The 24,319-nt window shown below is 38.9% G+C and overlaps 1 protein-coding gene across 1 annotated transcript in view; it reads right to left on the minus strand.

The window, feature by feature from the left end:
- Positions 1-24,319, minus strand: part of LOC118236128 (gamma-aminobutyric acid type B receptor subunit 2-like) — a 99,276-nt gene that overhangs the window by 19,018 nt on the left and 55,939 nt on the right. Inside the window, exons 5-13 of the mRNA XM_035434258.1 lie at positions 23,713-23,778; positions 23,166-23,354; positions 22,410-22,652; positions 17,379-17,439; positions 14,712-14,792; positions 13,412-13,562; positions 12,551-12,683; positions 11,677-11,784; positions 8,970-9,092 (exon numbers count right to left, since the gene is read on the minus strand). Of these exons, the coding sequence (XP_035290149.1) occupies positions 8,970-9,092; positions 11,677-11,784; positions 12,551-12,683; positions 13,412-13,562; positions 14,712-14,792; positions 17,379-17,439; positions 22,410-22,652; positions 23,166-23,354; positions 23,713-23,778 (1,155 nt within the window). The remainder of the gene's footprint in view (positions 1-8,969; positions 9,093-11,676; positions 11,785-12,550; positions 12,684-13,411; positions 13,563-14,711; positions 14,793-17,378; positions 17,440-22,409; positions 22,653-23,165; positions 23,355-23,712; positions 23,779-24,319) is intronic.

Genomic DNA, 24,319 nt, shown 5'->3' on the forward strand with positions numbered 1-24,319 from the left:
GACATTGTATACCAATAAACAAGCACAAACACCTGCCAGTTAGGACTGTAGAATTGCTCAGTGCTCCTTTGCCCAGTATAACTGTGCTGTTTCACCTGACCAACAGGTGGCACATGCAAGCATAATATAATTATGTATATGCACGACATATGTGAGAGTACAAATATCTTGACTGCTATTAAGATTAACCTTCATTTTGAAATCTTGTCAGCCGAACTCCTCTCCCATTCTACAGTAATTACAAGATCACTGCTAATTGAGTAAGCATGTGTAAACAAACAAAAATATGTGTACACCAGGGCTATCCAAACCGGTACCTGGATATATACAGCCCAGTAGGTTTTCATTTCAACCCTAACTTGGCAGGCCTGATTCTAGTCATTAGCAGCTCAATGAGTGCTGAGATAGGATGTATTAGGGTTGGGGTGGAAACCAACAGCACTGTAGAACTCCAGGAACAGTGCTGGGCAGCCTTGATGTATTTTTGTACATCTGCTATGCTGCTTCTAAATAATTTAAAGTATTATAATCTTAATGTAACCTGAAATTACGTAAAATGCATCTAAAACAAACAAACAAATTAATTATGATATCATCTCCAGAACAACAAAATAAATACACAGTCTGGGATATAAAATTTAATCTCTTTAGATATGCCCTGGTGATTTCTGCGATTCTAGGACAACCATATGGTGCAGTATCCCAAGATTCAGTAAGCAAGCGTCAGTAAATTACTGGTGCAGAGTTTAATAGCAGCCATATGGTTGAAAGGTCTCATCTCAGCATGCTTGTCCTCAACCACGTTTACCAATGCAAGCTGTCAAATTCCTATTGGTACATTTCCCCTTGTGTTATGTAGGACAGGTCAGTGTCTGACTGTGGTCTGTATATATAATTCCACATACAGAACAACATGTTCATAATCAGACTCATTTTCTTAAGCATTACTTATGCCTTCCATACATTAGGAGGCTTCTAGACAAGTAAAGTTTGGCACACACTCACATTTAACAACAATCTGTCATGTCATTGGTTTTTAGTCCTAGAAGTCCACACAGCTTAAGATTTTGCAAAAACTAGGCATCATGCGGCATCACACATTATGTGACTCCAACAGGATTTCTTTGGCCCTCCTCTTCCTGTCAGATAATTTCACAGAGAAGTAAAAGAGGAACAGTACTGTGTAAACCAAAAGGGCAATGGCAACAGCAGCAACAGCTTTTGGCCACTGCTGCATTTACGAGTGCAATGGTCTGTGCTAAAATGACCACAAAGAGAAGAAAAAGCACAATGTGAACAGGCCCCTGGTAGGTGCGCTGTCTTTGTGTGTCTGACATCACAAAGACAGCGCACCTACTGGCTGTTGACAGTGTAGGATTATAAATTGCATCATTCACCATCACAAATCAGCCTAAACTTAAGATTTATGATAATATTAATAATGTGTGATATTGTCGAAATGATAAAGATGAGAAAAAGTCTGTATTCATCTCACACTAATCGTGTGGTGTGATACGCATGTGCACCAACTGAGGTAAGATCGGTGTGATTTTACTTGCAAGTGTAGGTTCAGCATGAGTGTGTTCCTGTCCAACCAGTCACATTTTATGTATTTGGCCTCATCAAGCATGTGGTTATATCTGAATATTGCTATATCAATTCACTGCAAGTGCAAAGCCTACGCCTCCCCTTCAAGCCCAAAGCTCAGAAATTCAACGGCGCAGCCATATTAGCACACAGAACACAGCTAATTCCATTTATAATCAGACGCCAAATTAATATAATGCCATTGTGGCTCTGGCCCCTCAGAGGCCCTGTAATAAAGACAGACAGTTTGAAGCGTCCCTTTGTGGGCCATGCGCGTTTGCACAAGGGGGTTTTAATAAGCGCACAGCGGGTTTCTCAAACTCCGGAGACGGGGCCTAGCGTCCTCGCTGGAGAGCTTCCTATCCCGGAGCAGCCTCAGACACTCACCCCAGCTGTTTCTCGTGCTGCTTTCACACCCTGCGGTTAGCAGGTGGACTGGCCGCGCGCCAGCCCTTTCCTCCAGCGCGGGGTTTAATTATCCACCGCGGTCCCTGCCCGGGGACCGCAGACGCCAACCGCTGATCGATGTCGCCCGTGGTGCCATGATGTTAACCATCCCTGACACCGTACTCCCTTCCTCCTCCCTCTCGAAAAAAACAACTTGTTTGACTACAGCCAGACATTGTTTTATGTCCTGCGACCATTCCCAGCAATGAGGTGGACACTTCAGGTGTGTGGCACAGCAGTTAGGGAACTGGATTTGTAACCGCTAGTTTGCGAGTTTGAATCATTGGTGGCGCATGGTCGTAATTTCTCTACTGCTGTCGTGCACAATTGAACTACACTGAAGGACATTTTTATCATCGCATGATGCATTAGTGGCTTAAACAAGCTGACTGCATGCATTTCCTATTTTGCAATGATGCAGTTTGTTTATATGATTATTTCTTTATGGATTGATGCTGCACATATTCTGCACAGATTCACTGACCTCTAAATCGTCTGGATAGTTGATCCCACCCACTACATCAGATACATGCTAATAATATTAAGAATTATCTGCCAGAAAATATTAAGGCAGCCCCTTCTGTTTATAGTTTTCAGTCACTATTAAAAGACCACATTTTTGACATTTTCTATAATGGCTTGCAATATTCTCATTAGGTCAGTCTATCATAATTGTAAAACATTTATTTTCTTTTGAAGGTTTTTTATTTTCATTTTTTACATTTTTGTAGTTATTTATGAATAATGAGTTTTCTTAATTTCCTGGCTGTGGAAAGACAATAGTGTATGAAATATGCTATAAGTTATAAGATTGTTATTCTTTAATTTAAATCAGTGAATCGGCTAATTCTTAATGAATATCATCAACAGAATGAGCACGGTTCACCAGCCTTGATCTAGAACTATACGGCTGGAATAAGCAGTGTGCCGAATAGGAGGGAGTAATTCTCCTTGCTGTCACGACTCTCCAATGCTGACAACTGACTTCCTGTCATAACAGGAAGGCTTTTTAATGGCTCCATTACACTAATCAACACAACTTCACAACAGCACAGCTATTCTCACTACACTGAAAAGACATGCTTCAGCTGAGCGGTGAAAAATACTATAGGAAAGGAGTGAAAAAGTACATGTATCACCTTATTGTTATTTTTATTTTTGGTTCCCTATTAGAATTCATGTCGTGTTTTTCCCAGTGACATTGTAGTGTGCCTGCATCTTAAAATGGCTGCCGGTTTTATTACAGGTGTGCAGACAGCTGGCGGTCATGCTGAGGGTTTGGATGACTTTGAGGGGGAAAAAGGGGAACTTTTCCACCATCTGTAGCCAAATAAAGAGTATGCGTAACATGTTTAAACGGCATGGGTGTTATTTTTAAAAAACGTAATAAATGCATTTATATAAAATCCTATAACCTGAAAGATTAAAGCTGTGTGTAGTGACATCATGAGTAATATGGGAGTTCAGCTTAGATGGGGAAAGTTGAGAGGTGGCCGTATTTCTGCTTGACAAGTAAGGTTGTGCTGTTCATTATTGTTAGCTGGGTAGCTAGCTGACTTGATAGATTCATGCAGTTTTGAGGATGTTAGGGACAAACATAAAAATGGAAATGTTTCAGCTATAGGACTTCTTAATGTTATCAATGATGTTATCTAGATGTCATCAATTATCTTGATATGATCTTGACTGCTATCAAGAACGCTAACTATAGGTTAAATTACGTGCCATCATAAACATGTTTCACCATTAAGTCTGCAATATACTATTGGCATACAATTTGTTGTCTGTCAAATTCAGGAGGTATGGGAAGGATGGATAACTCCAACACAGGTAAGGGGTAAGGTGCATCTTTCATCATCAAAGAATGTATATTCTTATGACACAAGAATTCATCATGTTAGGTCATTATGGTGTGGATATCAAAACAGAATTTTTTGTCATTCTGAGGTTAACAAGTTATCAATTTGACGTTTAAAAAATATCCACACATTTGAGTAGAAAACACTGTTCCCAGGTAAACAATGCACAATGAGTTCCACTTCTCATGCCTTTATAATATGATGACAAACCAGTTAGACAAAGACCCCACAATCGGTAAATCTTATCAAAACTCTTCAGTGCCCAATATTCTCTTCTTCTATATCACGAGACAGAAAATAAACACTTATAATTCATAATAAATATATTGTATTTTGTTTTAAAACTTGAAGCCTTAAAATGTTTTTTCACAGTAGTCACTGTCCTATAGATTTAAATGTGAGGCATGAAAGCTTTAATAAATGCCATAAAGCAGCTACAATTTGCCAAACACCATCAGCTAAAATACGCATATTTACAATGGACTCTTATTTGTAACAACAACAAAAAAAAACAGTTACCACCCTTTCCATTTTTCAAGTCAATACTGAAAATAGATTCCCAATTCACTCACGGAATGGGTCTCACAATAGTGTGTGTCTGATAATCAAGCAGAAATAATGAATTTCTAAAATCATTACAAATGGCTGGGTTGGGTCCACACCTGGAGAAGGAGACAGGTGCAGGAGGAGGGGGAAATCTGGACTCACACATGCTAACAGAAACTGACAAATCCATTCCTCATTCAGAAATTAGAACACAAAGCCAGGTCTAGACAACAGACTTTCATGATGGGGCTGTCTCCTACTTATAATTGGCATTTATGATTTATGAACCAGTGCTTCTGTATGTTTGTTTTTTTCTTGCTATGAAAAAAGACATTTAGCCCTTTGCGCATTCATGATTAATTCCCAACATTTTCTTGGGCTGTGGTCGTTTATCCACAATTTTTAAAAAATGGAAATTGTTACCCTGTGCTCAATGTGCAAAATGTCCTTTAAAAAAAAAAAAAAAAAAACTTTTTTTCAGTCTTGTTCAGTCTGGGTAAGCATTACATTTACTGTGAAAATTGCCAGAATCTCATCCACAATTTCACTTTTACTTTACTGCAAATCACTCTGCAATTGTGTAGTACAAAAGCCAAAAGGTGACTTAAATTAGTTTTGCCAATTTCTTGATAAAAATTCAGCAAATTGAATGATTTTCTGAATTATCATAAAGTCTGTGTATGTACTTCAGTGTGAATGGTCGACATTTGAAAGCAGGATAGATGTTCTCATACATGCAGGTTATGGTATAATTCATTAGGTTATAGGGAATAATATATAGCGTGTCAGTGTGTGTCTGTGGGAACTGTGTTCCATGCCATTGTGAGGCTGAAAACAGTCACATTTCAAACTTCTGCCACCAGCAATAGCTTCCTTGTAATCTCTAGAGCTCTTATTCAGACCAGTTACATGAAATATTAATCCCTCTTCCTAAAGCCTTAGGCAGTGACTCATTCAGATCATACCATTCTGCATCATACTGAACATTTATGAACAACGAAGACAAATTTTGCAGGTGAATATATCTGGAAAAGTATGCAAAAATGTCCATGTATGTTGTACACATTTAAGTATGCATGTGTATGAGCATGTTCGCATCAGAATGCTGTACACGGCATCATTCACAGCCTAAACTGTTCTTTTTAGGTGCCCTAAATATCACCGTTGCTGTGCTGGTATATTGTTGTCAGAAATGTGGTTGTTGCCATGGTGATGCTATAGGCTACTGCAATATTCTTTCAGCCTACATTAGCTGCAGCTCAGAATAGGAGAGAAGGAGGGGGGTTAGGACAGTCACCAGAATACTAATCAATGTCCTGATGGTTTGTCTTCCGGTAACAGAAGAGGAAATGAGTGGGACTATATTTTAAAATAATTGACAAATACTTTTATAAAAACCTTAAAAAGTAGCACAGATAATGATAAAATAAAAACAATAATAATGTTAATAATACAAACCAAAGTAGAAACCATTTCTGGGTAAATCAATATACACTATTACACCACAATATGGTATTTAATAGGGAAATTAAGGATCACACCTGGTTGTGGTGTTGGAAAAGGGAAGCAGTGTCAGCAATTACTGACATTGCAGTTTAGGTATCTTGAATTATTAGCAAATAAAAGGGGTTACATTTAGGGCAGGTACAGTCACCAGCAAGGCAGCTGTCTATGAAATAAAAATAGCCATAAATATTTAGTTACTGATGGCAATTTTTATTTCAGCTACTGTGCAACCTTGCTACTTGTAAACTAGGTCAAGTAATTTTTTTCAAAGCATAGTTCATCATCCTTTCATATTTTTGCTTTATTCAGACAGGTAGAAAGCAGACACAGTAATAGACAGAGCAGGGACCACAGCTGAGAAAGTACCATGAGAGTCAAACCTACAACCTTTTGGGTACAAGCCCAGTTCCTTTTGTCACAATACTGTTCCTACGCGTTTCTGTGACACATTGGTCCTTTGGATAGCTTTCATTGATCAGAAATGATTTTTAGTCCTTATTGAGCAATTAAGCAAGTTGCAGGACTAAGTTTGGAAATTGTTTAACAGACATGAAATTAATTACATTTATACAGTGTCTTTGATGGATATCAAAGCACTGTAATGTGAGGGGGTGACTCAATTCAACCTCTGCCACAGCAGCACTTGATTGATACGCAGTCCTTTGCAGCTCATTGTACAACTGAAGTGGAGAGGGAGGAATTTATTTAGTCAATTGAATTGGGGGATGATAAGTTGGCCAAAGTGAAAATCCTGTTGGGGGATTTGGCGGCAGACAGGGGGATCTTCCTTCTTGTTGTTATATGTGCTGTACAATCTTTAATGACCGCACTGAGTCAGCACCTGGATCCAACAACTCGACTTCGAGCCTCATTCACATTGACACATTGGTTTAAGACAATCACATGCTCAAGAATAATTGAGATGCATTAGACTGCGGCTGAAACTGCGAGCAGATAAACTGACTTGTATTTACCCAGGTCTGATATTTTGATGTGAATCAATGCCATGTGCGACATGGTGAGGTAAGCTTTTCGGAGGAGGGGTGCTCCTGCTGGTGTACTATAGAGTATAAAGTGAAGTATGACTAAACTAGAGTGATGGTGAACCTTCGATAAAACTAGATTGCTATCTAACCTGGTTGACAGAAGGACTAGAAAGACACATTTCTTTCTAAGAGGTATAGGGTTTGAGATAGTTGGTGGAATATTTAAGGAATGTTTCAATTGCAATAGAATCACATATTTTGAAATGCATATTTTGACCATAATTATACTTTTTGTTGGTACTGTAAGCAGTGGTATGAACATGATAATGACCTCAGGGCTGGGCATTAAAGCGATAATGACAACAGAGCTAGACATTACATATACGCACAAAACTACTCCACATTTCTCATATGCTCCTCCCCTGAAAATAGGCTATTTTTGATGTGGTTATGGGCTTCTACTTGTGCTACTAACAGAAGAAGAAGAAAAAGAAGAAGAAGACAAAAGCTTAAACCTGCAATAGGCTACTGGCTTGGAATTGTGGGTGTTCTCCTGCTGTAGAAATATAAACAACAATCAACTCTTATCTTTACCTCAGCTAGAAAATAAATATTTGCTCCTATTTTCCAATAGAGGGAAAATCACTCAGAGGGGCCCCTGCCCCATGAGGGAACAAGGGAGGAAACATAAAGCACATCCAACTCCTCATGGATCGATACATCAAACGTTCTGTGAAATCAGCCCTCGGGGACCTCTTTTCATCGTATTGACCTCTAAAGCCCAGGGGTGGTATGACTGAGTCGCTTTAACTCGTTACATCTTTCATCTACCATCAGATCTGCTCCGAAAGCTGGTCGGGAGTGTGTGAGCTGGCAGGACACACAGAGCACTGGTGCTCAGCCAGGCCATAAAGTCTGTTCCCACTATTTTGATCACCATAACATACTTCACAGTAAGATACACGTATCGCAGAGATTCTACTGGAAGCAACACCATGTCCACAACCTCAAAAGCTTGAACAAATATGGATTGCAGACATTGAGTAAAGATGTACAAAGATGTGTCTTTACAGTGATTGCCTTTTAGGAACAAACAGTAGAATATTGCATGAGTAACCTATATTAAGTAAAGTAACTAAAAATATATTCAGAAAATCAAAATGAGAATAATCATGTAAAGAAATGCTAAATGTTGGACCTTGGTTGGCGGAGGTCACATGGTCTGGAATTTTGGAATGTCAGTCTTATGTTCTCAATGTTGACAAAATGGAGCAAAAGTATTGGATTTTGGACTTGATTATGTATCCACCTTTACCACTGTCCTGTTCTGTTCTGAACAATCCTAATCAGTTTTGGATTATATATAAAAAATATAAAATATATAAACAGGATTCATTTGAAATTGTCAGATGGACCACAAAAAAGTGCATTGTTTAATCAAGCCAAAAATGTAGAATATCTACACATTCATAAAGCTAGTATGAGCCTCTGGCCCCCATCTATCATCACGATTTTTTCATAACATTGAAACCATGCATTTCACGGGATATGTAGTGATGTTGTGGGGAAGCTTCACTTGGCTAGTGATTATAGGCACATTCAACACAGAGATTTTTACTTGTCATGACCAAAGGTCTTAATAATTGTTTTTTTTTTTAATGGGCGAAAGACATATCTAATTGCCTTAATGTAAAATTTCTATCTCCACCCCACTTTCAGCAGTTCTATTTATAGCTCACCAGCCTTAACACGTTTTAGTTTGCAAACTTTCTCATATCACCTGAAACTTTAAAATCGTTCTTTAATGTCCTACAACATTCTTAGGTTCTTGGCCACGTTAAAATTATCATCTTTTAAATATCTTCACAAAACAAGCAGTGAATTCCTCATCAAGGTAATACATTTTTAGGAACTCTTATTCTTCAGGTCATGACTAAAATTTTAAGTTATCAAAGCTAAAAATAACAAATGAATCATATCGCCAGCAAGAATAAGGTTATAAACTCGCAACACAGGCATTAATGCAGACCGACTGTACCTCTAGACTGTACTCTTCCACTGTTCTCTTCAGTGGGTCCACAATCTGCCAGCAGATTAAAATGCAGAGGTCTATCAGCAGCATTCCACCAACAATGATCAGCAGCTTCTGGTCTTTGATGATCTAGACAGGGGTTGGACGGAGAGAGTGTCTGAGAGAAACAGGCCAGGGAAGAACATTCATGTTCCTGTGTTACAGCAGGTGAAAACCGGCTACTTCTTATGCTTCCTATTAAAAAAAACGATATGGGGATGGCAAGACAAAACATCACAGAAAAGGTCATACAAGAAATGGAGAAGAGCAGAAAAAGAATTTTGCCTGTGGCTCAAAATATCAATGCATGAAGAAGGCCACAGAACTGGAGAAACAACACACAATCTTATGATTGGATATGTAATTATGGACATAAAAGCATAAAATGTAGGAACTGTAAAAGATCTCCATAAATTGTTCACCAATCTCATGAAACACTATAGAAACACTGTATAATTGAAGTGTTGTAATATCTACATGGTAAAACCAAAATGTGTAAAAATACCTTTTAATAAAAACAAAGAATCTGCACTTCAACCATGGGTGAATTGTTGGATTCAAAATGTAAAATTGTGGAGCGCACAACCAAAATAAATAAAAAAATAAAAAATGTCTTTGTCCCTAACATAATGGAGGGCGCTGTACATACTGATGAGACTGTGAATTACATAGGATGAGGACAATAGTTATATTTTATATCTGGCACAAGCTATAGCTCCTTTTCTTAATAACAATCAGTGCCTGATAAAGATGATTCCTTTTTAAATCCTGCCTGCCCAGTAGCTAAGCCACAACAAAATTTTAATTAATTATTGTGCTCTTCTGTCGTTATAAGCTCTCTGAACCAACACAAAATATCATCAATAAATATACTGTGGAGCAGCCAGCACACGCTTTCTTGGCCAACATAACTTCAATTCTCTGCAGTGGCACACTTAGATAATCTCAGAAACCGCAAAACACTTGAGTAAACTATGGAGTGCCATCTCTGACTGACAAACAGCCTGTTTGCTCAGAGATCTGCTGTTCCCTTCGAGGAGTGCAGAAGTGGGGCACTCACTCTGAGAGTCCAAACCGAGCGGTCGGCTGTCATGGGAGTTACTCACACTGCCAGTACTACTGAATGAGACTCAAATATCACACGACTCTCATACCTGACAACAGCCCCCTCCAGGGGCAGAGAGCGCGTCCCGTGAATTATTATGTTAACTGGACCAGCTTATTGTATTTGCTTGGGAGGACGAGCTAACAAAGAAAGGTGTTTGATATTTGAGTCCCATTCAGTAGTACATTGTGTTGTAAGGGTTCTTGCATATTCACTCAGCCCACACTAAACAATAGAGCTTAAATTCACAATTCTACCCGAACAAGTCCATTTGGAGTCACCACATGAAAATGCTGGTTACAAAAAATATCTGTGAATATCTTTACTATATTATTAAATTATATTTTTTAATGCCTAATATAAATATAATAAAAAATGCTATTTGTGAAAAGTAATGCTAAATATATGTCATAGCACCTATTTTAAAGCACCAGTTGTGTTTGCATATTTTCCCATATAGTGCTAAGTATTGCAATATCTAAGTAACACAGTTCAGTTAAGTATATTTGCAGTATATACTCTATTTCTATCGGAGAGGGCCATGTATGGAGAGAGAAAGACTAGTTATGTAGCAATAATATAGCAATGTATCAGACAGCTCAGGTATTAGATGCTAGTATTCGGAGTGCAAGGCTTTTTGAACCGTAAATAGCCTGTAACTACAATGTATTATCCGTGACAGATTATAAGGAAGCTTCAAGTTCCATGGAAAGTGAAGTTTCTCTGATTTGCGCATATGGGTCACTAACTGGCAGGACATCAATACTCCGCCCATGTTGCGGTGATGGAATACTGACTTGTTCATCACTAAACGTGTGTTCTTTACTTTCTGTTATAAATTGTCACAACACTAGAGAAATAGTAATAAACAAAATGTATACAAAAATATGTTTTTCTTTCTTTAAAAAAATATGTGGGCACATCATCTAGCTCATTTCAACTATAGCAGGGCAAGGTTAATTCAGAGGTTGGCTCTGAATCAGTCTAGCCTTTGTTCAGTCTTTATATAATCTACTTGCAGGTTGCTTAGATGGAAGACCAGGGCAAAAAATACAACCATGGCAGGATTTGAAACAAAAAATAGCACAAGGGTTTCCCTAAGGCCACCAATCTGGACCAGGGCTGGACAGCACAGTGCCAAAAACAGCTGTGACCTCTCTCTGACAGCACCCACAGGTCCTAGAGTTCCTGCCCAGGCAATACCACAGACACAAAAACCTAAAGATAAAACAGCACATACTGTACTCTAAGGGCCAAAAAAGCACATACGAGTACTGCAGACAACCATACAATATTTTACATGGCCAGTCAGCCAGAAAGAACAAACACATTATTGGAGTTTCATTATATTTCATTAATTTATTTGCATATTTCAATTAACACTATTTTTACTGTCCTCTCAGGTGGATCAGAGATGGACAGACCTTTTGTAAAGCTTACATTTCATGTTGCCTGAACCATGTGCTTCCTACTATCGCTATGAGAGGGGAATGACTTTCTAACAAGACTGTGGTCAGCCTGGAAAGATAACCTCAATTTAAGTAATTTTTCCTGCATTTCAGATGTTACCTTTTTCTTCATCTTCACATTCTTAAAGATGGCATGGACTCTCCAGGTCTTTGCGAACATTGCCCCAAAAGCTGTTGTATATCCCACTATAAGAATCCATGTGCGGACCTGTACAAATAAATGAAAAAAATAAATGCTAATTAATTCATGACAACCTCTCACAGCTCCAACAATTCTGTTCAGGTTTTAGGCACTTGAAAAGACAAGAGCCAGTATGTCACAAATCAGTTTAATATCCCTTTCACTTTTGGGGGTTTGCTTTCGGTTTCAAACCATGACCCTCACTGTCCACACAGCATTCCCTTAACTCACTGAGCTAAAGCAAAAAGGCTCTCATCATGGACCTAACTGTGATTCTGTTTGGACTCTAGGTGGGTGATAATGTCACTTGTCTGTAGCAGACGCTCAGTGTTCAGTCATGTAACTGAGCTCTGCAAAACATACAACCCTGGGAAATTACCTCCTTCTTCAAAGGAAAATATCATTTTTATTTTAAGAAAAAGGAGATGCTGACTCCCGTTTTAAGTAATAGCATGCTGATGCCTTCATTTATTGCATTAGTACGACTGGTAGAGAAATTGGGGGGTAATCTTGCAGGATGGCCACAGTGAGAGAATGCCCTTTGGATGGAGGGGTTTGTCCTAGGTCACATGGAGATTCAGGGCACGCAGAGGTCAAGCATCCATCCTCTCTCTCCTTGCGGATCTCATGCCTAGAGGTTAATATGTGGCATCGATGCCTGCTGTTTCCTGCTGTCCCAACAGATGCCCAAATCCATTCTTAATATAGTCCTCAGTGACAAGCGTAATAAGTCTCCTTGAGATTCCCTCCTGCTCAGACAGGAAGGAAGAGACTTGATGGAAGGGGTACTCACCGTGCACAGCGTCTCAAACACCTTGTCAGAGACGAAGGACCCGTCGAGGCCGAAGAGGAAGATGGAGGCGTAAGAGAGCATCCCTCCCAGGATGATGAGGTTGTTCATGTAAGGGCTGGACATCTTTATCAGCCTGCGGGAGAAGGAAGGAGGCGGACAGATGGGGAGCTTAAGACCTCGCCGATCTGACGTACCCGTGGATATAATGAGAGCTGCACTGCCAGTGTGATTAATGAATGCACCGCCTGGCTTGGCCCATTTCCACCAGTCTGCTGGGACCCCTTTAATAGCTCCTGTCTTTAGAGAACCAGGCCACATGGAAGCGTGGTTCTGAGAAGTTCTCAGATGAGTAGTACTTTCCAAGACTATGGAACCCTTGACTGGATCACACTCTGAGAAGGTGGGGCAAGCTTCTTGGACCACTCTACCAGCTTCAATATGAAGTGCAAACCCATTTGTCACCCTCAAGCTTATTCATGCAGTATGTTTCTCTGTAGTGTGAGTGTGACATGCTTTTTTGTTTAAGAAATGGATACATAAAACAATCTGATTCCAATTTCACATGTAATTATGACTGGTTTGGGGGAGCAACATAATATCAGGGGAAACACTCTACTGGCAAGTCTTAGAGTAAGGTGTCCCTGCTCTGTCTTTATGAAATGCTAGAGAGAACCAATTTGCTGTTTTACCGGCCAGCTGATTTGTTTAAGAAAAATGTGGCTAATTCCCAGGTTTTTAACAAATGAAAATGTTTCTTTTAAAGCATGTTTTTTTTCTTCAAGTATTAGTTACTATGCTGTTGACAAGCATGTTTCTATAGCAGCTCACAGTGGAAAGTCCGAAGTAAACAGTAAGTTCTACCTGTGGTTACGGTTCTGGATGTTGAAGAACAGGAAGGCGCTAGCCATGAACATGCCCAGAATTGTGATGACAGACAGGATGCTGTACAGTGGCACACTGATCTGCCGTCGCTGGAGATGCACAATTGTCCGATCTTTTGGGGGTTCCATACCTATGGTGAAAGTTTGATAACATTTATCCTATTAAGCCTTAATCTCAATCAAACTGTGACAGTGTGTGTTTGCGTATTTTAGAAGCCCTGTTTGCTTGGCAGCGCTGTGATTGTGCAACAGGAGGCACGGCCGACAGCTGTCCTGATTGGCTGTTAAGATTCAGGCACGGTGAAATTTGGAGTGGCTTATTTCAGAGAATGGAGCAATCAGAGAGACTGGATTGTATGCATAGACCTTTTAATTTATTAGTATTTGTTGGGATGTGAAGGAAATTTAACCAAATATTAACAGAAGTGTTCTACAACAAATTTACATGCTGCACCTTTAAGTTAAAGTATGCCTTTAGCAATGCACTGTAGCATTCAGTGCAGACTTTACAGTACATGTTTAATATAGACATTTCGGTGGTAATGGTACCGGCAATAAAATTCCATTAACTAAACTAATTCCTCAACAAATGAATAATCCATATCATTAACAACAATGAATTGTTAATCAATTAATTGTTCATGTTAACAAAACCCTCAGCCAATGCAATAACAGATATTTTGTGGTCAAATATAAGGTTAAATTATTAAGCATTATTAATAGTTGTGTTAAACAGGAATGTGTAGGATCTTTGTTCATCGGGTCCATTAACGAACATGAGCTAATTCCTTTTTTGCATGAGCGTACGGTATATTGTGCATAACAACACAAAGTGAAAAGCCACCATCAAATGCATTAACAAAGGAAATGTAGACACATAGTTCATGGTTGGTAACTGACAGAGGGGTGGGAGAGTTCATTGTGACAAGCATAAGTTAACTACATGCAGTGCCAGCTATAACGCAGACACAGTTTACAATTTACAACTGCTTTAATGTTTGTTTTTCCTGAAGTTGATGAGAGTGTGACCAGTGTTTACAACAAGCACAGTAAAGTAGGCCATCTAATGATTTACACCATGATATAACATTAAACATTATTAAGCCCTGTTTGTATAGTAAAATAAATATATACAATATATTCATAGCCATGTCTCCTAATTTACTGATATAAACATTCTACTCCCAGTAATAATCCTGAGGTGGTTTGTGTAAATGTTTTGTCAGTCTAGACAAAATATATTGTTGATAAATGTCTGTAAAACAACGTCCCATTCCTACCTTGAAACCTGATTGAGTTGTTGATGAGTTCCAACACATCAGCGATAGCATTGTATTCTCCCACTTTCACCTCCTGACCCTCTGTGGAGACACACAAAGAATACATGCATAGGTCATTACTGAAAGCCCATTACTAAAGAAAACACTTTATCATTACAGAAAGCTCATTACTGAAGAAAACACTTGGTCATTATGGAAAGCCCATGAAAACACCTGGTTTTTACGAAAAGCCCATTCCTGAAAAAACACCTGCTCATTACTGAGAGCCCAATACATGATTGCTACTAAAAGCCCATTCATGACTAAAAAGATCACCTGGACATTGTTGAGAGTGAATTACTAAGAAAAACACAATTACTAATATGCAGGTATAGCTTATTACTAATGTAACACTCAGGGTTGGTTTGCTCAACTATGGGTCATTTTAAATATAGCCTAGTTATAATGTGTCGACTGAATTCAATGCACATTTGTAACAAGATCGTCTTCTGTTTCACAGATTACAAGTTATCTAGAATGTCTACTGTACTTATTAACAGCAATACTAGACACTGGTTAAGCAAAAAAGAGAGAAAAATAAAGTGAGGTAACTAAAAAGGGCATGACATGAACAACAGTCATTACATTACTGAATTAACAGACTGAAGCTAGTGCGATTGTGGTTATGGTTATAAACTAACTAGTAATGAGAGTAATGACTAAGAGTTTAGTGGCTGTGCACACTTTGACTTACACATACCCGGTGCAGCCCTGCCAAGGTCCTTACTGTAAGCTCAATACCAATGTAACAATCAAATATTTATTTATTTATTTATTTATTTATTTATTTATTTATTTGTGTTTGTCAACATTTGCATTAAAAATTATAAATTTTTTGCACAAACATAACTCAGAACTCAAGTCCGAATTACAACTGAAAATTAGGTGAAACATTGCCTGTACAGTCTAAGGCATTCAGAAGCTCTTGTTTAATATCTCAAATGTTTTCATTCCAGTGGTTCACATCTTGCGTGTTTCTCTGTGTCACAACTTACCAGCTGCCAAATTCCCATTAGTCAGCTTCACATTTGGAATATTTGTGGCAAAAAGAAACTCAAGACATTTTTCCCAGTTCTTGTTTAGTGTAATTGTTTCTTCTGGTCTGGTTGGCTTAACTTCAAACTTTGATTAAAATAATAGTTAGGAAGGAGCTGAGAAACTCATTTTCTGAAGTCTCGCTACAAAGCTCTTGAAGATTTCTCTTACTTCTAACCTTAAATAAGTTTCCTGTTTTATTCTTTGATGTGTGAAAATCCCAAATATAGCCGACACTGGTAAAACTGTCATTTAAATAAAACACCTTTTGAAAATATTAATAAAATTGCATATAATAATTTCACTATGTCCATAATCGTAAAATAGAAGTAATTATGTTATTCATACATCATGTTTTATATCACAAATGTTTATTCAATGCTGCATTGAATAACTTGAATCTTTAGCAGTATCGATCCTCTAAATGCCTGAGAAAAACCATCCAGTGTGAATGGTGATAAATGGAAACTCCATTTTTCATGAATCGATTTAGCCCAACAAACAAGACATGGGTCCCATCTGGACACAATATTCCCCATGTGTCTGTCTCCCAAAGTCAGCTCTCAGTTAAAAAGGAGGTGTGCCATCTAAAATCATGTTTGGTATACAGAAACGTAAAAGCATCCACGCACACAAGCAATACAGTTGCATACTGTATAAGGTATGCAACTCAATGCATGCTCCCTCTTTCCATAACATGTTTCAGGAATCCCTGATGAAAAATACTTGCCGATAGCGAAGGTAATCATATTATACACACAGACATCATGAGCGCACACATTATATGCACACACAGGGTTCCTGTTTACCATAATGTACACACTGGCAGCATGCTGGCTAGAAACATAATTGCCAACAGCAATAAAGATCAGAAAACACACATAGTTTCTGTGTTGTGATTTGCATAATGAAATTGCTGAATAAAATGTTATAAATGACATATATTGTTAAATATACTTCCCTTGGTGCTGTATAGAATGGTCACACTAGTAATGACAGATAAGGTGACTGCTATATGTTCAGGTCATAAATGGTCATGAGCTTGTTTTCACAGAAGTGAAGCAGAAGACAAAAAACAAAGACAGAAGTCTTGATTCTCAGAACTCAAATTTATGTGACAAAAAAAGTTTTGGATATGTACACCGCAGATGCACAATATGATCTTTTGTAGAGATCAACCAAATTTTTTTATTTAATCACAACATCAAAATTGTCCAATAAAAGTGCTACAGAGCAATGTCTACATCTCAAGCACCATACATATCCAATCCTTTCAGAAAAACTGCCCACATTTCAAAATGAAGGCTGTATAATAAAATTATACAAATAATGAAATAAACTATAGAATGCTTTCTTTCCTGAGTCAACAGAATGTGTTGAAGATTTTTAGCAGAAACAGGATGTGTTGCACCTCATTTGCACCCAAAACACATTGCAAAAAACCTTTTGAAGGCTACCACTATCCATCTAACCTACCCCAAGCTTCCAACTGTTATTCTTTTAAGTGAATAACAGTAGTCAGCTACTTGTAAGCCACATAGAACTATACCTTAGTGCAAACTAGGTGGAAATAGTCTGGCGTCTTGTGCTTACCTTGAAATTGTGTAAACTTGATAGTTCCCATCCGTTCACCATTTCGGAACATAACTTGACCCTGAAAAAAGAGAAGAAATTCATGATTTACATCTTGGCCCAAAGTACACCATAAATTCATACACATACAGCACACAATAGCCGCGTTTCCACCAAAAGTACTCGGAACTTTTAGTCCAGGAACTACTTTTCAAGGAACTAAAAGGTTCCTTCAGCCCACTGTTGTCTGCGTTTCCACCGCGGTCTAAAGTCCCGCGAAGATTAGGCAAATTAGCCCACTGACGTATGAAAAAGCGACGTTGTCGTCGGTCCATCTGTCCTATGATTTCTTCTGTAACCCCATACTACCACCGAAGTAGCCTACATTATTTTCTAATAACCGGGACAGCCTGGAGGGGTTTATTCCACTTATATAGGCCTACAATGGGTTACCAACAATGATTATATATGGTTACTTTTGTATTTATTGATTTTTATCGATTTAATCACCTGGAATTGAAATATTCTTCAGCAGCCGTTTGGGCATATTTTACCGTTGTCAAGTAAAACTGTCGTTGGTAGTTGAACTTGGACCGTTGTTATGCAACAAATAGGATATAACAGGCTAATAGTCAGATTGTAACTGTTTTATATATCCTCTCAAACACATTCATTAGGCTATGTTTTATGCGAACATTCGCTTTCATGTATTGACATCCGAAGCGACAGAATGCATTCACATTTCCAATATAACTGGCAACAACAGCAGAAAACATGCACACGTTGTAAACAATTTGCTATTTGATTACTTTCTCATCGTCAATTCCATATTGGCTAATCGCAAAATGACAAGAATATAACGAAAACTCAAACTTGCGTGAAAATTTAAATTAGTAGTGGTACAGCCACCGTTTGCTTTCCTTCGAAGTTACTGCTAGCCGAGCAGCGAAGTGTGCCCTCCAGATGCGAACCATGCACCATAAATTAGTCCATAGTCTTCCTGGTCTTTTTGTGGAATTGAAGAATGGCAGAGTAAAATTACGGCAATCTGAAAAAGCTAAAGGGACGATTATTAGAATTAACCTGTTATTTTACCCTGACAAAAAGTGCGGAAGGTGATTTCCAGTTTGCTTTTACTGTATCACCAATGTGAATTACGCAGAACTACCGCATACCTCACATAACTGTATCAAACGTTTTGAGTCAATTACAACGGGCTAACAAAGAAAATCCGGAAGAAAATATTCAGAAACCGAATTAATCCGTTTGAATGTTTTGGTACGTAATATGCTGTTCCAGCACGAATGCTTAGCATTTCATAAAACGAATACTAAAGCAAGAAAAGAACAGAAGAACACACGTTATAATTCCAAGACGTTGGCAGGCTATAACCAAAACTAGGCTACTGCGCCGCATAACATACAAGTTTGATTTTAAGTTATTATGAAAATAAATTGGTTTGCGGCTGCATATTTTTAAACATGGCGGTTGAAAATAAACACAAAAAAATGCTGCGAGTACTCGACCAATCAGAAATGTTCAGCGCTGCAAGCTCCACCCAAAAGGTTCCTGTACTTTCGGAAAGTACTACCCCTCGAGCAGGAACTTTTTAGGGGGTAAAATAAAGCCCCCGGAACTTAAGACCCTAGTTCCTGCGGTGTAAACGCACTGAGTTCCTCAAAAGGTTCCTAGTTCCGGGGTAAAGTTCCTGCGGTGGAAACGCGGCTAATGTGGCCAACAAAAGCCATTTCTCTGTAATAGTTAAGGAACAATGGAAAAGAGGGCTTGGGTTATTCATGTACACTGTGCTATTTCAGAAACCACAAACCTCTGTTCCCCATTAATTAAACTGCACCAGGATATAAATCAAGTGGCCAAGACTAGGCTTTGTTTTTGCAGCTCACTTCCTCGTCTTGTTGAGACATGTTGCTATCTAGCATCAGCAGGGCTAACTCCAGTATAGGTCTTTCAACCACCCATTTCAATGGTACCAATGAAGAAAACAAAGGTAATAATGTATTTCCCACAAGAACATGCACAGTAAGTGTTTTTCTTTCTTTGTCTATTGTCTCTCCATGTGCTGATTAATTGAATTATTGTGTCATTTGGACAATATTCTAGTATTTTGTAAACCAATCAGGGACAATTTGCTTCACTGCTTTGTTATCATTGTTCATTATTTGGGGGGGGGGGGGGGCTCATGTAGATATGTATGTATGAGGCAGGCCAAATGCTACATTACAAACACCGTACATCTGTAGATTCCATTAAAGGATGGCATTAATCAAGGACAGCGTGGTTCCTCAGGTATTTCTCATTTCAGTTAGGGAAGACAAAACCTTTCTTGTAAGTGGCCTGGCAGGCTGTATCATGCTTAGTTTTTACAAATTCTGGAGTGAGCTGACTATTAACAGGCCCTTTTATTTGTAAAATAATACTACAGATTTTGGTGTGCTATCCTGTCTACAGGTTTTTGTAGTTTCCTTTCAATAACCAGAACCCACAAAGGCCATATAGACAGTGCTTCATTGTACATAATACAAGAAACCTAATGGAACCTAATGGAAACAGAGCATTGGTTTAAAGCATGATTACTGCCTGCTCAATTTCAATCATGGGCTGATACTCAGTAGTAGGGTTGCATATGGTTTGTAGAAACATGCCGGTAACCGCAAGTGCTGTCTCTAAGGTTATAATGAACAATCACAATGTTCAATGGCTTCTTGTGGTAAACAGTAAGGATGATTGCATCTCTAGTCAAATCATTTCTGCTCCATCTTCACTGTCTACACACTGCTTAATAGTTGTTAATGTTCATGTATTACATCACATTTTCTTGAGCGAAATTTGCAAGGGCATAACATTGGGATTCAATTGGGACATTTTAACAGAAACATTTTTTAATGCAAATATGTCCACTGCAACTATTGTACCTCTAATTATAAAGTGATGATGCATAGTCATAGTGTATGACAGATGGCAACAGGAAATCCATGAAGGGTCACTGGCCGAGAGAATAAGCTTTTATCTATAAAATATAAAGTGGTTATTGCTTAGAAGTGACATCAAAACCAGCCCGTTGCGATCATATGGTTCTGAGTTGTAAGCAGCTTAGCCCCACACTAGAGAGGCAGGCCTGCGTATCCCTGTCCTTCAGACTGCAGAACGATTAGTACTGCTACAGTCTGGGTCCTGCATGACCACACCAGGGAGTCCGAGACAGAAAGGTCAGAACTCAGGGTACAGAGAGATGCCTGCAGGACAAACAGACTGTCACACAGCACTTTCAAAGCCCGCTCCCCCAGGGTGTGGGGCTGGGAGTCCCGTTAAGCCGGAGGTCATGTGCTATTTTTCCTCTCTCTCCAAAAGACATGGGTCAGTGTGTCTCCTGGTAATTTACAAAAAGGCAACAGCCTCATTTGAAAGCCGACTGCCAGTGGAAGCAACAGACTTGTGTTTTTTATTATACACATCAACCTTTTTTACCTTTATGATGAATGGGAATTCAATATCTGTGTGGGATGCTTTTGACAGTGCGCAAACTGTGTTGTTTGTTTCTTTCACGCTATCTGGTTTCCAAAGTCACTGTTCTCCATTGCTGAGTTGCAGGACTGTTTTCCCTTCATACAGAAGATTTAATTCATGCTCTTTAAATAAGGTACACCCACTTTAAAATAAATGTTTAACATGCTCAAGATAAACATTCACTGTGTGTTGGGGTGATATAAGTAGCCAGCATGGAACTGTATAATACCAGTAAGAATGGGTGATATCAGCTTGTTTTCACTAATTATAAAAATTAAACATTTTTAAAATGAATAATTCTGTAAAATTAATATTCTGTAAAATTGGTATTGTAAAATTTTAAATTTCAAGTGATATATTTGAATTAATTCTGAGCAAGATGAACACCTTGTAGCATAATTAGCTACCCTGCTGCAGCCTCAATATGGTATCCAACATGGCACTCATGCTGAGGTGTTACCCTCCACTTCAAACATGCTATACCTGGCACTATGATGTAGGCTGGTACGTTGTGGCTGCAACTCATGACAGAAAGAAGAAACTGGTTTGAAAATGGTCACTGCAAGGGGTTCCTCTTCATTCATTGGTAAGTGAGAGAAATCATACCATAGTAAGACTATGCAATAGATGTCCCAATGGAGCTGTAATCCTTCCGATGTAACTAATCAAAACAAACCATTTTACTTCACAAAACCTGAACGTGTAGTGGATGTTTTCATTTTAGAGTCATGTAGCCTAATTAACATCTGTACAATCCAGTGATTCTAACTTTGTCATATCAGCCAAAACATGAATTATCAAGTGTATGTCACTGATACAATGGTGAGTTTGTACACTGCATGAAAAGAATTATTAAACAGCATTATTCTCCAATATAGAGTGGGAGAGACATTTTTTTTTTTTTGCTTAACAAAAAGCGTCAATGTGCACCCCCCCCCCCCCCCCCCCCCCCCCCCCCCACTAACTATATGCTAAGCACCACTATCCTGGGGCATTTTAGTGACTAAATGCCTTTGAAATTATCTACATCTACAGCTGGATATTTCATCAAACAATTACTATTAAGTACCTTGTTATCTTGTTCTGAAGTGCAATAACAGTGCCAAGCCCTGAATCACACCGACAAATTTCTGTTTATGAATGTAGCTCATACACAATAATGCTCAATTCACCACACAGGGAGTCCCTGTCCTCCCATATTTGCACTCATTGGTCCACAATTTAATTCCCACCCGCCTCTCATGCCCTTTGCATAACTGTGGTCAGATGTAATCCTTTTATAGTGAAGGTGATGAGACCAATGTGCTGTCTGCAGTTTATAAGGTTTTCTGCCAGACAATATTTACAAGTGGGAGATGACCCCCACAAATATATCAAACTCGACTGGAGGGTAAAGACACTGAAGTTTAGTACTGGGCCATTTTATCAAGCTGGCCTGGTATCCTTCAAGTAGATAGGCACATCCAACATTAGCTACACAAAGGAATGAGGCCATGCCAGGCAAAGGAAGCATATGCCTGCTCTTACCGTCACTCCCAAGAAATTTGTCTCATTCATGACATCATGGACCAGTCGTCCAACATCCCTGTCATCAGCTGTGAAGTTTCGGTGGAGACTGTGCCTCTCCCTGTGCCTCAGTATCTCCCTGACCCGGGTCAAAGTCCTGGCGATGACCCAAATCCCATCGTAAGCGAATCCATGAAATTTGCTGGAGTCCACCCCTTTCTTCATCCGCTGTCTATTGTACTCTCTCTCATACTCCTGAGGCGTCTGAAACAGGGCAAGAAATGATTAGAGATCTCTTGCATGTGAATATTTCGGCTGGTGATATTCCAGGAAGGTGCGCAGGACTATTTTACCTCACTGGCATTTAAAAGACACTCTTATTCAGAAGTACTAAGATCAAGGATCGAAGTTCAGCAATTCACCAAAGCGGGAAACATATATTCCAAAGAGAGATGGCAAGTTCAACAAATGCAGGCTCAATAAAAAACATGCCATCTACCCTATTCAGGGTTGACAAGTCTCATGTATCTGGTGAGATACTCACGCTTTCAGCCTTAATCTCACACTCCCATGTTCCCTCAAGATATCTCATGGCATATCTATTCACAGATTTGTATCAAATCAGGTCACAGATGCTTTCGATCATTTGACAGACTGCCTAGACTTCACTGCTGCGCAAAGTCGCTGATGATTTCAAAGTCATTAATTTATGGTCCATCAATAAATTTATTTCAGATTTTATAGAAAAAGACTGTCATATTCTTATGGCACACATACCCTTCCAGAGATTCCCTTTAACTGCCTGGTGCTGAGCGGCTCAAAGTCCACACTGATGTAGCCCTCCATGGCTGTCAGAAGTTTCTTGGCTGTGCAGTTGGTGGCGTTGGCCTTATCCCACCAGTTCTCCTGGTACCAGCCAGGGATGATCCACTGGTACTTACTGCCAAACATGTTAAGGTTGTAGGCCTGCGTATGGGTGCATAGTCAAACGGAGACTGCATTACCATTATTGTATTTAACACTCAACAATCTCAACAATCTGCATGATAACTTCAGTCCTGGCTTCTGGACTGGATGAAAGGATGAAAGAAAGTTCATTTACTATAAATGTGCACACAGATTTGATGAGTATCATTTAGATGAGAATGAAAGAAAAGAAAAACAGTTACGTTTCATAAAGTGAAGTGGGATGGAGGAAATAATGAGGACAATACCATATCCTTACACAGCCCCCTGTGCTATGGATACAACAATGATGACCTGAAAGTGTAAATTGTACAAGATGTGAGTACCAACAACACAAAGTCCGAGTCATTATACTTACACAGCAAAACACTTTGGAGGCCAAGTTCTCATCAAACTGCCCGATAATTATTCGCACATCGTTGTCCTGCAAGGACCAGATTAATGACAGTATAATTAGCAGTGTTTACACAAAGTGAACACTATCCTTAGGCTTGTTTACAGAACTTTAATCACTGATGATAGTTTCCTTAAGACTGAAACAGAAAGGTAACAACAAGAAGCCGAGATAAATTGACTGGCAGTGACTGTATCCTGTACTGAAAGAATACCTGTCTGCCACTGCACATTTGCTCAGCTTGTCTATTCAAGTCATCATTTAGCTGAAGCGTATCCAAAAAATATTCTGAAGTGTTGCAACAGGGTATTCCATATAGACTTCCGTGGGTTTTCAGTTTATAAAGAGGCCACAGAGGTTGTCCTTTCTTTCCCAGAATGTCAGCAATCAAGAATAAAACGCATGTGAATCTATCTCAAGCAGACATCCTTGAGAGGTTCACATTGATGATCCTTGAGTCAGAATCCCGCACACTGTCATCAAAAATGAAAAATCCTTGCAGATGCTTCAAGATTGAAAGAAAATCACTGTTTTCCTCTGCTTTTGCTGATGCTCAGGGAGAGCTGAAAAG

The sequence above is a fragment of the Anguilla anguilla genome, chromosome 1 (genome assembly GCF_013347855.1).
Source record: "Anguilla anguilla isolate fAngAng1 chromosome 1, fAngAng1.pri, whole genome shotgun sequence".
Classification (NCBI taxonomy): domain Eukaryota; kingdom Metazoa; phylum Chordata; class Actinopteri; order Anguilliformes; family Anguillidae; genus Anguilla; species Anguilla anguilla.